General features: G+C 41.0%; 1 protein-coding gene across 2 annotated transcripts in view; it reads right to left on the reverse strand.

Moving 5' to 3' along the window:
• Positions 1 to 319: 319 nt before the first annotated feature.
• The window catches only part of FAM117B (family with sequence similarity 117 member B), a 133,019-nt gene continuing 119,065 nt past the window's right edge, over positions 320 to 14,273 (reverse strand). For both annotated transcript variants that reach the window (XM_017884414.1, XM_017884415.1), the window contains exons 7-8: positions 12,744 to 12,864; positions 320 to 4,576 (exon numbers count right to left, since the gene is read on the reverse strand). In XM_017884414.1, the coding sequence (XP_017739903.1) occupies positions 4,258 to 4,576; positions 12,744 to 12,864 (440 nt within the window). In that variant the 3' untranslated portion in view covers positions 320 to 4,257. The remainder of the gene's footprint in view (positions 4,577 to 12,743; positions 12,865 to 14,273) is intronic.

Raw genomic sequence — 14,273 nt, forward strand, 5'->3', positions numbered from 1 at the left:
CTCTTTATGTACTTTATAATGAATTTAGGTAACTGCCCCAGCTAAGTTACCTCTAACAAAACTGTGAAGCAGTGAATTCCTCACACATGGGTATCTCTCTGTGCTGCTTAGATGTCAATGTGTGCCTAGCACTTACCCCAAAGAGCAGGTACCTTCAGTTCTAGGGCAAGTGAGGGGTAGCAAGGAACCTGCTGCTGAACACAAACACATTTTTCTATTAGTTTGAGAAAAACAATGTACCACTTAAAAGCTAAATAACCAGTCCAAAAGAAATGTAATTGAATTTGGACAGTATTCATAAAAATTCACAGAAAAAAACTCAAGAAGAACAGACTTTATTTTTAACATAAAAGGTCTATTTTCTTGTGAGGCAGCAACAAGTGTTCAGGTACAGGGAATACATAAGTACAGCGTAACAATACCGATTACCATTGGAAATGCTGTTTTTTGAGAGAATTGTTAGAATAACAAAATGTTTTAAATTGTGTTTTAAAAAGAGTTACACAGTTCCCACAGAGACAAAAAATGGACGGTTAAAAAATTCTATTCTTCAACAAGACTGTATAAACAAAATGCTGTTCAGGGCTGCTCTGCTGATCAATTTGGTCAGAGTAAAACTTAAAGTGCGGAGTTAAGCATTCTTAGCTTTATTTTGCAAATTCAGCACTTCACTCATCTGGTTTTGAGACATCAAAATCCAAGCACTAAGGAATGAATCTTAAGTTTACAATAGTAAAGTAAATGCAGTACTGGCAAATTTTATTTTCCTTCACAAAAGAAAATCTTTATAACCCAGTCCTAGTCTTGGACATAGTGAAAGCTATAAATTCTGCCTTTTTTTACACTTTCTTTCAGTGAAAGCCAACCACTGAAAGTGGAGAAAAAGGACTTTCATGTTGTGAAATATTCCACAGTTAGCAAGAGCACCTTCTAAAAGACTGATTTGGACTGTGGTCATAAGTATGAAGTATAAGAAATATAAAACAAATTGAATAATCTAGTTGAAAAATAATCTTGACATCCATGCTCACCACGTGTAACCAAAGAGGCAAACCCGGTATTTTTAAAACACAGTTGCTTACAAAAGCCATGACAAGTAATAGACTCAGTCATGATCAGAAACAGTAAATTTATATAATTTTTATCATCACAAAGAAGAAATTGTTTAAAGATTTAAAAAAACCTAAGATTGACAAAGTGAATAACCAAATAGCTCCTTTCTCTGAAAGACACATGCTACCCATTTCTTTTAATGCAATGGAAGTAAATTTTATAAAATTAAAAAAGTTTAAATTATTCCCATTGAAGCTATTCTATTTACCTTCTGTACAGTTTTCTACAGAATAACAATAATTATGGAGTGTAATTTTAGAAACCAACATTATGCATTCTATTGAGAGTGTCACATTTCACTGGAAAGCTGAAGACCCATTTAAAAAAAAAAAAATCAACCACCAGGGAACTAAGGGTTAAATAAAACAGCTGAATAAACCTATGGTTAATGTTTTTTCAAGACTGTGATAAAGCTTACATGCTTAAAAATTAGCCCTTTGGCACTGGCAGTTAGAGTTGTTTTGTACCTTGTACCTTTTTTTCAAATCTCAAGCTCTGTTTCTCCCAAACCCCAGGGATCTGTCTGGTTGCCGTACAATTCATTTACCTGCAAATTCACATTCTTCTTACAACCAAACATTAGACTAGAAGTTCTATTTATAAGACTGTAAATAATTGTGAAACTTGTTCTTCCATTCCAATTTTAAGTTACTTTAGATTAAGGATATATGAAACTCCACAGAAAGATATGAATTAGACAAATATGCACAACAGAGCAAAAGGGAAAACCTCTACAGAGTGACATTCTAGTTCTAAAATGCCATTGTGACTAGCAAGGATGGAGATGGAAGAGGAACAGAAGTGCAAGGCCAGGAACACAGATTTAACAGAATTCAAGTCATCAAAAAACCAAGGGTTCTTTTTAAATAAATTGTTTTTAACTTCCTCTATACCCCCATTCTGATTCAGTTGTACCTTTTCTTCTGAACTTCTGATACAGCAGACACTCAGTGGTGATACAGTCAAGTTATAATGCATAACAAAGAAGGCAAAATATCAAGGCTCTCAGTGAGAAAGTGTAGACCCCTAATAACTGAGCTTTTAATGACTGAGAAGCCATAACATACTAGTTCCAAATAAATTAGTTTTGGATTGAGAAACTACCAAAGTTCATCAATCCTACCATCTAAAACCTGACAGATTTATTCAAATGTTTGAATTTATCTGATTTACCTCAATGCATCTCGATTTTAAACTCAACAGGGCTTATTTTAAATTACTTAGATGTTTTAAAGGTACATGAGTATAAGAAGTCCTTTCTGAAGATTTATTGCTACCACTAGGTTTTCCTTGATAGAATATGCCTGGGTAAGCTGACATATTAACCTTCTAAACTGTATCCTTTTTATAAGGATTTAAAAACTTTTTTCTGCCTATAATATGTATAGGAACAGTAAATTACTGTATTATAAAGTAGTATATGAAGATATGAAAAGGATGCTTTTATTCAATACTGTTTGCTGAAACTCACTTTTAAAAAGAGCTACTCCTGGCCGGTCATGGTGGCTCACAGCTGTAATCCCAGCACTTTGGGAGGCTGAGACGAGCAGATCACCTGAGGCTGGGAGTTCGAGACCAGCCTGACCAACATGGTGAAACCCCATCTCTACTAAAAATACAAAATTAGCTGGGTGTGGTGGCACATGCCTGTAATCCCAGCTACTTGGGAGGCTAAGGCAGGAGAATTGCTTGAACCTGGGAGACAGAGATTGCAGTGAGCCGAGATCATGCCATTGCATTCCAGCCTGGGCAACAAGCGAAACTCCATCTCAAAAAAAAAAAAAGCTGCTCCTTAATCTCACTACCATATATCCAGAAATCAAATACTGACACCATGTGTTACTGGCAGTGATTTATATCAGGATGAGTCCAAATCAAAAACTGTATGGAGTTTTCAAAGGCGCTTACCATTCATACTCAAGTTCTTCTTGTCTATTTTCCCCACTATGTGGATTGTTAGGGGGTAAATTAGCAAAATCTGTAGGCAACAAATCTCAGGGCCAACCACCACCAGAAAGAAAATGTCAGTCACAGGATTCTGCGGCTACAGTTCGGATCACTATCCACCGGATTACACTCCTGGCAAACTACTAGCCCGACCAAATCCACAAGACAACAACATCACAAGGGCAAAGGAGGAAATCCATGCGCAGCCATTTCAGGATCTCTTTGGGGCTATGATACAGTGATGATTAAAGGTAGAATGACAGCTGTGGTCAAGGAAGGAGAGCGTGTGATATTATATATATACCACAGAAAACCAAAGGGGCTCCTTACTCTTAGCTAGCAATCAACACTGGATAGTTTCCTTTTGGCTCACTGACTTTTAAATAAAGTTCCAATATGGGTGAAAACATTAAAGCACTTGTCTTCGGACTACAATTTTTCTGACCACATGGTGAAATGTGTACAGGAGTAGTGAAGAAACAGCAGTTATACAAATATTTCACCCAAAGCACAAACTTTTGACATCAAAAAACATAAATCACATAATGTACGAATATTGCTTTTATCTCTTTTATATATACTTGTTCAATGCATTTACCTATCAATCCTTGTTTGGGAGAAGAACATAGTCATGAGATTAAGATTGCTGGGAAAACGTCAGCAATCCCTTTGGTCCCAAAGCTGAAAACAGCTGAGAAAAGCACACATCTAGAAAGGGAACAAGAAACAGAGGCCACCAAAGAAACTTTTGAACATCCTGTTTGCTACGTTTCAGAAAATGTAACATTGGTATATTATAAAATAGTCATTTTCATAGAAAAGATGGTTCTTGCAGCATCAGTCACATCTCCCTTTAGGAATCATGTTGGCAAGGATCGGGGTGTGTGTGTGTGTATGTGTTTTAAATAAGTCTAATTCGAAAACAAAAATGTAATATTGTCTCTCCAAAGGTAAAGAATGAGACCTTTCTTGTTGCAATCAGTGCTTTGATAAAAAGCAGGCTAAGCACTGAGGGTTGGCGTTCACAAGTCAGGCAGAGCCATCATGGGGGATCCTTTCTTCCAGAAGCCTCACCGTCACATGTCACTGGAGAGCTGGAGCACATCACAGCTGGCCAGAAGCACACGATGCCATCAGAGTCCAGTGATCTGAGGAGGTTTCCAATTTCCCAGAACAACAGCCACTTTGCACTGTGACCTATCCTTCAGCTTCCTCAATTGGTTCTGGTGGTGGGAGTAGAGAAGCTGATGGCATGACTGTACTTGTCCCTCGAGAGACTCGGTCTTGCTCTGTGTTTGTAGACAGGGAGGCCACAGCAATAGGCTGCAGCAGAGTGGTTGCCATGCCAGTGGTGACTGTCAGGCTGTGGCCAGAGCCCTTGAGTGTAAGATCTGGGGTGGGAAGGAGTGGCTTGAGGATGCTGACGAGGCAGAAAGCAGATCCACTTTTAGGAATGAAATTCACCTTGTTTTTGTCAGGACAATAAAAGGCTGGGATTTCATGAAGCTGTTTTGGCCTAAACACAGAACAGACAACCCAATGCTTTTAAGTCACAGAACTTTAAAAAAAAAAAAAAAAAAAAAAAAATTTGGAAACAAGCTCTTTTATTTTTAAAAAACAGTTAACTTACAGCACAGAAAAGGAATTTAAAACTCAAGCTCTGTCAAAAGCTTCAAACACCAAGGACCAAAGTGCTATCTGACACAGGATTCAACATATGTATCTTAGAATGCAAGAAGCCCCCATCATCAATGCTGCTTTCAGTTCCCTCGACAGCCCCGTTACCATGCAGGCAGCTCAGCCCCATGAGCACTGCATGTAATGAAGAGCTAAGACAGTCAAGGGAATAATGCATTTCCTACAGCAAAAGAAAATCTAGATGTTTAAAGACATGTATGCCTTTATGTATGGTATATTCCACGGCCATGATTTTTCCCCAGGTCTATAGTATACTGGAAGGAGGCAGCAAGGAAATCAAAGATATTGTATATCCATCTTTTGCTAAGTTCCACCATTGCATGACTAAAACTATGGTAGGCATGGCTTTTCTCTTCAAGTGCTTGTAAAAATCTCTTTGATGGAAACAATTCTTCGAATTAACCATGATAGTTTTCTGAGCAATATAATGTAAATGTGAAATCAAAGTAAAAACTCCTTTGCTTTGAAAGTTTTTTATTAAAGCCAAATTCTTCCCTTTTCCTAGGTTCTCCTGAAAACCCAAATTGTTGAAAAAGATATTGTTATTAATGGTATTTCATGAATATTAAAAGTATTAAAAAACTACATTGTTAAAGTAACACGGAAATGCCAAAAAACTAAGGTGGGAGAACCTAAATAAATCAAGACCTAGGTTGATTCTCATATCTTCCAATGACATTAAAAATCTAAATCAGCCAGCCGTGTTGGTTCACACCTGTAATTCCCCAACTTTGGGAGTCTGAGCGGGGAGGCTTACTTGAACCCAGGAGTTCCAGACCAGCCTGGGCAACATAGTGAGACCTCATCTTTATAAAAACCTTTAAAAACAATAATCTAGTGTGGTGACCTGCACCTGTAGCCCCAGCTACTTGGGAGGCTGAGATGGGAGGATAGCTTGACCCTGGGAGGTGGAGGTTGTAGTGAGCCATAATTGGGCCACTGCACTCCAGCCTGGGCAGCAGAGCAAGACCCTGTCTCAAAAAAACAAAAACCAAAAAAACAAAAAAAATCTAAAGCAGTTCAATAAAAATGCAAGTGTGCACTAAATTCTGAGGATACAAAGTTGAAACAATCCACAAGGAGGAGATGGACTAAATTTATAGTTCTTGTGGAGTGAGGAGTGATGGGGACAGAGCTGTGTTTCAACATAACTAGCTTCCTTTATAATCTTGGGTATATGATGCATTTAAAGCATTATTCAGGCCGGGTGCGGTGGCTCAAGCCTGTAATCCCAGCACTGTGGGAGGCCGAGACGGGTGGATCACGAGGTCAGAAGATCGAGACCATCCTGGTCTACACGGTGAAACCCCGTCTCTACTAAAAAAAATACAAAAAACTAGCCGGGCGAGATGGCGGGCGCCTGTAGTCCCAGCTACTCGGGAGGCTGAGGCAGGAGAATGGCGTAAACCCGGGAGGCGGAGCTTGCAGTGAGCCGAGATCCGGCCACTGCACTCCAGCCTGGGCGACAGAGCGAGACTCCGTCTCAAAAAAAAAAAAAATTATTCAGAGAAGGGATCCACAAGCTTTACCAGACAGACTGCCAAAGTTGTCCACCGCACAGAAGAGGTTAAGACCTTCACAAGATAATCTAACAGGCATGATAACAAAGGTTTATAAAAAAGTTGATAAGTCGCACAAGGGGGTGGATAACCTGCGGCCTGCAGGAAGAGGGAGGGTTTGGTAGTGGCCCCCAAGCTGGGTTCTGAAGAGTGAGTCAACAGCAGATGGGGAGTGGACGCCAAAAAGATGTGTGTTCCAAGCAGACAATGATCAGGCGGGCAGATTTTATTAGCAGCGGACACTATGGAGAGCTTTGGCAAACAACAACTAAGAACAAAGAAAAATACATCATGTAAGTTATGTTCAACTCGGGCACTATTCTTTGCTGAATAGTTGAGTACTTTTAGTGCCACAAGTATATCTGGGTATATTACTGATAAGAACAACACACACCCTTCTGTTTTTATTGTCTGAGAGCATCATTTTCAATACACTGAACTTGAGGAAGTTGAGGTTATGTTTCCATAACGAAATAATGCCTTAAATTCTCCTTTGAAGACAGAATTACCAAAGTTAACTTTCATTCTTGTAAAATGAAAAATTTCTTGTAGAAAATGAAAAGGCAAGTTAATTTTAACACTTCCATCCAAATGAGGCCTAAAAATTTTCATTAACTTATTTGTTTGAGGTTTTCTTAAAAATGACTTAAGATGGCCAGGCACGGTGGCTCACACCTGTAATCCCAGCACCTTGGGAGGTCAAGGCAGGAAGACAATGAGGTCAGGAGATCGAGACCATCCTGGCTAACACGGTGAAACCCCATCTCTACTAAAAATATAAAAAATTAGCCAGGCGTGGTGGCAGGCGCCTGTAGTCCCAGCTACTCAGGAGGCTGAGGCAGGAGAATGGCGTAAACCCGGGAGGCGGAGCTTGCAGGGAGCCGAGATCATGCCACTGCACTCCAGCCTGGACAACAGAGAGAGACTCTGTCTCAAAAAAAAAAAAAAAGACTTAAGATTTGTGGCTGCTAATGGGTCTCTGGGATGAAACTTTACATTTCTGAAGTATAAGCTTCCTGATTTAGATAAAGTTTTTGATCTGGAATTGTTTTTTTAATGACAGGAATCTAAAAAACCATTAAACTTCCTTGCAGATTTCATGAAAACAGACTTACGATATACCTCACACAAAACAATGTAAACAGTAATAATTTGTCTAACTGATCAGATCAAGAAACAACATTAACACCAATATAACATAAAGCACCAAAAAAACTCTCCTTGTGCCTTCTTCCTGTCATTACCCCAGTCCACCAAGAAGAATCACTTTCCTAACCTCTGTGGCTTCTAAGAACTTCTTTTACTGACAAAAGGTTAAAATTACTTCTTAGATATCCACTCTTAGTTACTACTGCTAATTTGTCTTTGGAACATAATTAAAATATTAATAGTGTATTTGTGTTACACAGTCTTTCTACCAGTAAAATGTATAATAAACATTACATTAAAAAAAAAAAGAATAGGTTTACCTTCTACTAACAGATCAATGTGCCATAAAACATGTACTATGACTGGGTACAGTGGCTTATGCCACCAACCCAACAAATATTTAAAGTCATTTCTTAAAAACAATCAAAATGTTTTGGAGTCAATCAACCAAATCTCTACATTTAGCACTTGGGCAAATCCTAAGGGCCAATGAGTAAATCAAAGAGCTCAACTCAGGCTGGACACAGTGGCTCATGCCTATAATCCCAGCACTTTAGGAGGTCAAGGAAGGTGGATGACTTGAGCCCAGGAGTTCAAGACCAGCCTGGGCACATGCCAAAACCCCATCTCTAGAAAAACTAGCTGGGTGTGGTGGCGGATGCCTGTAGTCTCAGCTAATTGGGAGGCTGAGGTGAGAGGATTGCCTGGGCCCGGGGAGGTCGAGGCTGCAGTGGGCTGTTGACTACAACACTGCACTCCAGCCTGGGTGACAAAGAACCTGTCTCAGCAGGGTTGGCGGTGGAGCGGGGCAGGCACAACTCCAAAAAAGTACATTTGGGCCAACAGATTTTTACCTAATAGAACAAGCCCATTTCTGCTTTCCAGTTCCAAAATAGTGGTAAAGAAGCACATGGTTCCAGTCCCTGCCACAGAAAACCAAAAACAAGTATGTATTACTGAGATTATTACTAGCAACATCGAAGAACTCAAATATGAAGACACAGTTCCTGAGGCCACAGAGAAGTAAAAAAACTGAGTCAGATTTCCACATCTGTAACAACCCTACCCTCATTCTGCCCAGCACAATTCATGGTTTCTACACTAGAAAAAGTGAGACTGGGGTAGACAACCACCTTCCCCACAATTCTGGGTTCCCTGACAAGACACTGCCTTAACCCATGGGAAACATGGTAAACACATGAAAGGAAAAATATCCCTGAGGAAAGGCGAAGACAAAGACGGGAGGCAGAAATGCCATCCCCAGCCCTGGAAACTCTGCTGTGGAATTCGGTGAAAGGAGATGCCACATCACAGTGGTTTGGCAGCACCACACAGGTTCCTTCGGCAGGAACTCCGACCTAGCTTTCCCATGCTGCTGAGAGCATTGGGACCTCCCCGCTTCAGGAGCAGCAGCCTTTAGTTTGTTTACTAGACCCATGGTGGACCTGTGTTTAAGGCACCACCCAGAGCCAAAAAGGAGGCAGCGATCTAGCGTGAAGAATCTGTAAGCAAATATATCTAATAAAAACCAAAACAAGCCAGACAGAGAAAACTAGAATAAATAATCCTTCAATGCAAAGACATAAACTTAAATCCACAAGAATTAACAGTAAACAGGGAACCATGACCTCCTTAAATGGACAAAGCAAAGAACCAGTGACTGATGCTAATGAGACACCAATATGTGAATTTGCTAACCAATAATTCAAAATAGCAGTTTTAAGAAAACTCAGTGATCTCCAAGATAACACAGAAAAACAATTCAGAAATTTATCAAATAAATTTAACAAAGAGATTGAAATAATTTTTAAAAATCAAACAAATCTTAGAACTGAGAAATACATTTGCAGAATTAAAAATGCATTAGAGGATCTAAACAGATGAATCCGAGGAAAGAACTGGCGAGCTTGACGACAGGCTATTTGGAAATACACAGTCAGAGGAAAAAAGGGAAAAGAATGAAAAGAAACAAAGACCATCTACAAGATACAGAAAATTACCTCAAAAGACCAAATCTAGGAAATATTGTTTTTCAAGAGGGAGTCAAATGATAGCAAAGGGGTAGAAAGCTTATTCTCAGAAGTAATAACAGAAAACTTTCCAAAACCTGAGAAAGACATAAATACCCAGGTACAGGAAGGTCAGGGAACACCAAACAGCTTTGACCCAAAAACAACTACCCTAAGACATAACATAATCAAACATTCAAAGTCAAGGACAAAGAGAAGATCCTAAAAGCAGCAAGAGGAAAGAAGCAAATAACATACAAAGGAGCTCCAATCTGTCTGGCAACAGACTTCTCAATGGAAACTATACAGGCCAGAAAGGAGTGGAACATGATTTTCACGCTGGTGAAAACAATGACCTAATTTCTTAAGAATACTCATGAAAAAGTATAAGCCAGTATTTTCATACTGGGCAGAAAAATCATCTGAGCTACTTGATAAAGATGCAGAGGTCATGTCCTACGTCCATATTTACCCATACATTAAGTCTGGGGTAGGGTCTTGTAATCTACAGTTTCTACTAACTCCCCAGGTGATTATAATGCAGGGAGTCCATGGAACAAATCTGCTATAAAACTGGCTTAAGGCCGGGCGCGGTGGCTCAAGCGCTGCAATCCCAGGCACTTTGAGGACCGAGACGTGCGGATCACAGGTCAGTTGAGATCGAGACCATCCTGCGCTAATACCGGCGTGTTTTGAAACCCCGCTCCTACCTAAAAGAATACAAAAAAACTAGCCGGGCGACGAGGCGGGCGCCTGTAGTCCCAGCTACGTTGGAGGCGAGGCCAGGAGGAATGGGCCTGAACCTGGGAGGCGGAGTTGGCCAGTGCAGCTGAGATCCGGCCACCGCACTCCAGCCTGGCGCGACAAGCCAGAACTCGTCTCACAAAAAAAAAAAAAAAAAAAAAAAAACAAAAAAAAACTGGCTTAAAACTCTCAGCCTAGTACCACTTAAAACTTACAGGCTAATATGCGTGAAAAAACCTAAAAATAAGCAGGTTCTAAAACAGGTTATCCAATTACAGTCACGAGAAGCAGATAGGAGACTGGTGGTTTCCTAGTAGGAGAGTTTAAAGGAATTCAAAAAAACCAATGCTCTTTGTTGGCTACATTATTCAGAATTCCGGTTAAAGGAAGCACTGACAGAAAGCCACATGAAGGAACACAAGAAGAATGCCTTTTTTGTTTTTTTTTTTTTTTTTTTTTTGAGACCAGTCTCCCTCTGTCATCCAGTGCTATGGCACAATCTTGGCTCAGTGCAATCTCCACCTCCCAGGTTCAAGCAATTCTCCTGCCTCAGCCTCCCAAGTAGCCGGGATTATTACAGGCGTGCGCCACTGCGCCCAGCTACTTTTTGTATTTTTAATAGAGATGGTGTTTCACCATGTTGGCCAGGCTGGTCTCGAACTCCGGACCTCAGTGATCCACCCACCTTGGTCTCCCAAAGTGCTGGGATTAAGGCGTGAGCCACCACACCCGGCCTAGAATGCCATATTTCAAATCACTCCATGATGTTCATGATAAAAGACAATGACAAACTGTGTGAACTGCAGACGGCTGGACAATCTCCATGTTGTATTTCAGGATTCGCAGTAAGAAAAAGCCAAAAACGGTGGCTTTCAGACTTGGCAACCACAGTGAAATTAGACGGCGAGGGCTAAACACTATCATCGTATCTCCAAATAACATTCTTCAGCTAATTTGCTCAATCTCACACAAACCTCACATCCTTCGTCATCACTTATAAAGCAAGGAGTCACAGGCTGTATACTTTCTGGGCGACTTGTGAGTTTAAAATAGGAGTAGCTGACTAGAGTACCAGCCAAAAGAAGTATGTGAATATAGGAGATCACATACCAAGGGCACTAGATACTACTGTTAGTTTAAAATCCTTCTTAGGCCGGGCGCGGTGGCTCATGCCTGTAATCCCAGCACTTTGGGAGGCCAAGGTGGGTGGATCACGAGGTCAGGAGATCGAGACCATCCTGGCTAACATGGTGAAACCCCGTCTCTACTAAAAATGCAAAAAATTAGCCGGGCGTGGTGGCGGGCACCTGTAGTCCCAGCTACTTGGGAGGCTGAGGCAGGAGAATGGAGTGAACGAGGGAGGTGGAGCTTGCAGTGAGACGAGATTGCGCCACTGCACTCCAGCCCAGGCGACAGAGTGAGACTCTGTTTCAAAAAAAAAAAATCCTGTTTAGATTATCTTCTTCACAGTGAGGTAGGGGTGTGTGTGTGTGTATTTTAAATGTATTTATGAGAATGGATCTTGCTATGTTGCCCAGACTGGCCTCCTTGAAAGAATGGAACCACACGAGGTGAGATTCATGGTCTATCTGGAATAAATATACTGCTAAATTCAACATGTAAACATGACTGGATACATGTCACAAATGACAACCACAGAAGACGTTTTGCAGACAACTAAGGAAATGTGAATAACAAATGGGTATTAGCTGATATTAAGCATTACTGTCAATATTCTAAGGTGTGATAATCGTACTGTGGCTACATAGCAGTACTGTGGTAACTTTTAGTAAATACTGCAAAATGTTAGCTATTATCTAATCTGGGTTGTAGATATATGAGTGATCACTATACTATTCTTTCAGCTTACTTAAAAATGCTGATAATAGGCTGGGCACAGTGGCCCATGCCTGTAATCCCAGCACTTCAGGAGGCTGAGGCAGGAGGACTGCTTGTGCCCAGGAGTTTGGGACCAGCCTGGACAACACAGAGAGACCCTGTCTCTCCAAACTTTAAAAAATTAGCCAGGCTAGGCCAGGTGCAGTCGCTCACACCTGTAATCCCAACACTTTCGTAGGCCGAGGCAGGCGGATCACGAGGTCAGGAGATCGAGACCATCCTGGCCAATGTGGTGAAACCCCGCCTCTACCAAAAATACAAAAAATTAGCCAGGCGTGGTTGTGGGTGCCTGTGGTCCCAGCTACTCTGGAAGCTGCGGCAGGAGAATGGTATGAACCCAGGAGGCAGAGATTGCAGTGAGCCGAGATTGTGGCACTGTACTCCAGCCTGGGCGTCAGAGTGAGACTCCATCTCAAAACAATTAGCCAGGATAGTGGCGTGCATCTGTATTCCCAGCTACTTGGGAGGTTGGGGCGGGAAGATCACTGGAGCCTAGGAGGTAGAGGTTGCAGTGTGACCTGTGACTGCATTAGTGCAGTCCAGCCTAGGTGACAGAGTGAGATCCTATCTCAAAAAAAAAGCTCATAATAGTTTTTTTTTGTGGGGTGGTGGAAGGGATACTTACGAGCATTCCTCAAAGACTTTGACCCTTTCACAGCCCTCAGGAGGTTCCCTTTTGAACATATAACTGTTGTTAGGTTTTGGTGAGGTTGCATATTTGGGCAAAGGAGAATTGTTCCCATTCTCTGCAAGAAATGACACATTAGATTACTAAAAAATACAACTACATAAATATACAGTCATACTACATTTAATTGTTCTTGGACTAGTCCACCGTGAACTACTTGAGGGCAGGAACAGTGCTTTATTCATCAAGGAGGTAATGTTTGTTAAATAAATGCATATACAAATAAAATATTTATTTCACTTCCACTTACAATTACCATAGCCTAGGCCTGTATCACATAACCCTCAGTAGTGAACACTAATCTGGCTGGCTGCCTTATTTCTACTCTATACAAAACAAATGCACTTAAACACTACTTCCATTTTTCCCAGTACAAATATCTGAAATGGTTCTTCACTGGTTGCTGATTATTAATTCTTGGCCTGCGCTTCAGCATTTCTCGGTTCAATTTCTCTGTTCCTCTGGTTACAATCTTTGCTCCAGGTAGTCAGAGCCACCGGATGCCAAACATTTTTCTTTGCCTATGAATTTCCCCTTACCTAAAAGGGTAAGTTCTGTTTATTTTCCAAAAGGTCCTTCAAAGTCTGGCTCTGACTCAAGTTTTTTGAAGTCCTTCCAAATTAACCCTAACAGGAGGAACATTTCTTTACTCTGATATTATTTAGTGCTGATATCCTCAATTTACATTAACTTAAAAATTTTAATATGTTAAATGTCTGTTCTAAATTTTCAGTCTGTACCAGCTAAGCTACAAACTCCTTGCTGGCAGCAGCGCTACAGCCTAGTTTTCCTACAAAAGAAATTCACAGAGGTCAACCAGCTACTAAAATCAAATGGATAAGGACACATTTATTGAGTTTATTTACAGACTTTCTACATGTTATTGATGTAGAAGTGGAAAATATGGGAAATCAAGGGACAGATTTTATCTGACCCATGTTTTATCAGACCCAGAAGCTAGCAAGAAAAGTCCAAAAAACAACAGTTTACAACTTTCCACAGTTTAAAGTAACTTCTTCAGTGAATCTTCTGTCTTCTGCACTTGTTACAGTTTGAATGACTTAGGTGATGAGTAGCATCAGCAAGTCCTAACAGCAGAGTACTTTAGGACATTCAACACACTGTATGGAGGAGGTCGAAATAAATGACTACTGAACTGAGCTTTAGAACTCATAAACAGGCCGAGCGCGGTGGCTCACACCTGTAATCCCAGCACTCTGGGAGGCCGAGGCGGATGGATCACGAGGTCAGGAGATCGAGACCATCCTGGCTAACATGGTGAAACCCCATCTCTACTAAAAATACAAAAAAATTATCTGGGCGTGGTAGCAGACACCTGTAGGCCCAGGTACTCGGAAGGTTGAGGCAGGAGAATGTGTGAACCCGTGAGGCGTAGCTTGCAGTGAGCCAAGATCATGCCACTGCACTCCAGCCTGGGCGACAGAGCGAGACTCTGTCTCAAAAAAA

Source organism: Rhinopithecus bieti, unplaced genomic scaffold, assembly GCF_001698545.2.
Source record: "Rhinopithecus bieti isolate Rb0 unplaced genomic scaffold, ASM169854v2 scaffold_14229, whole genome shotgun sequence".
NCBI lineage: Eukaryota > Metazoa > Chordata > Mammalia > Primates > Cercopithecidae > Rhinopithecus > Rhinopithecus bieti.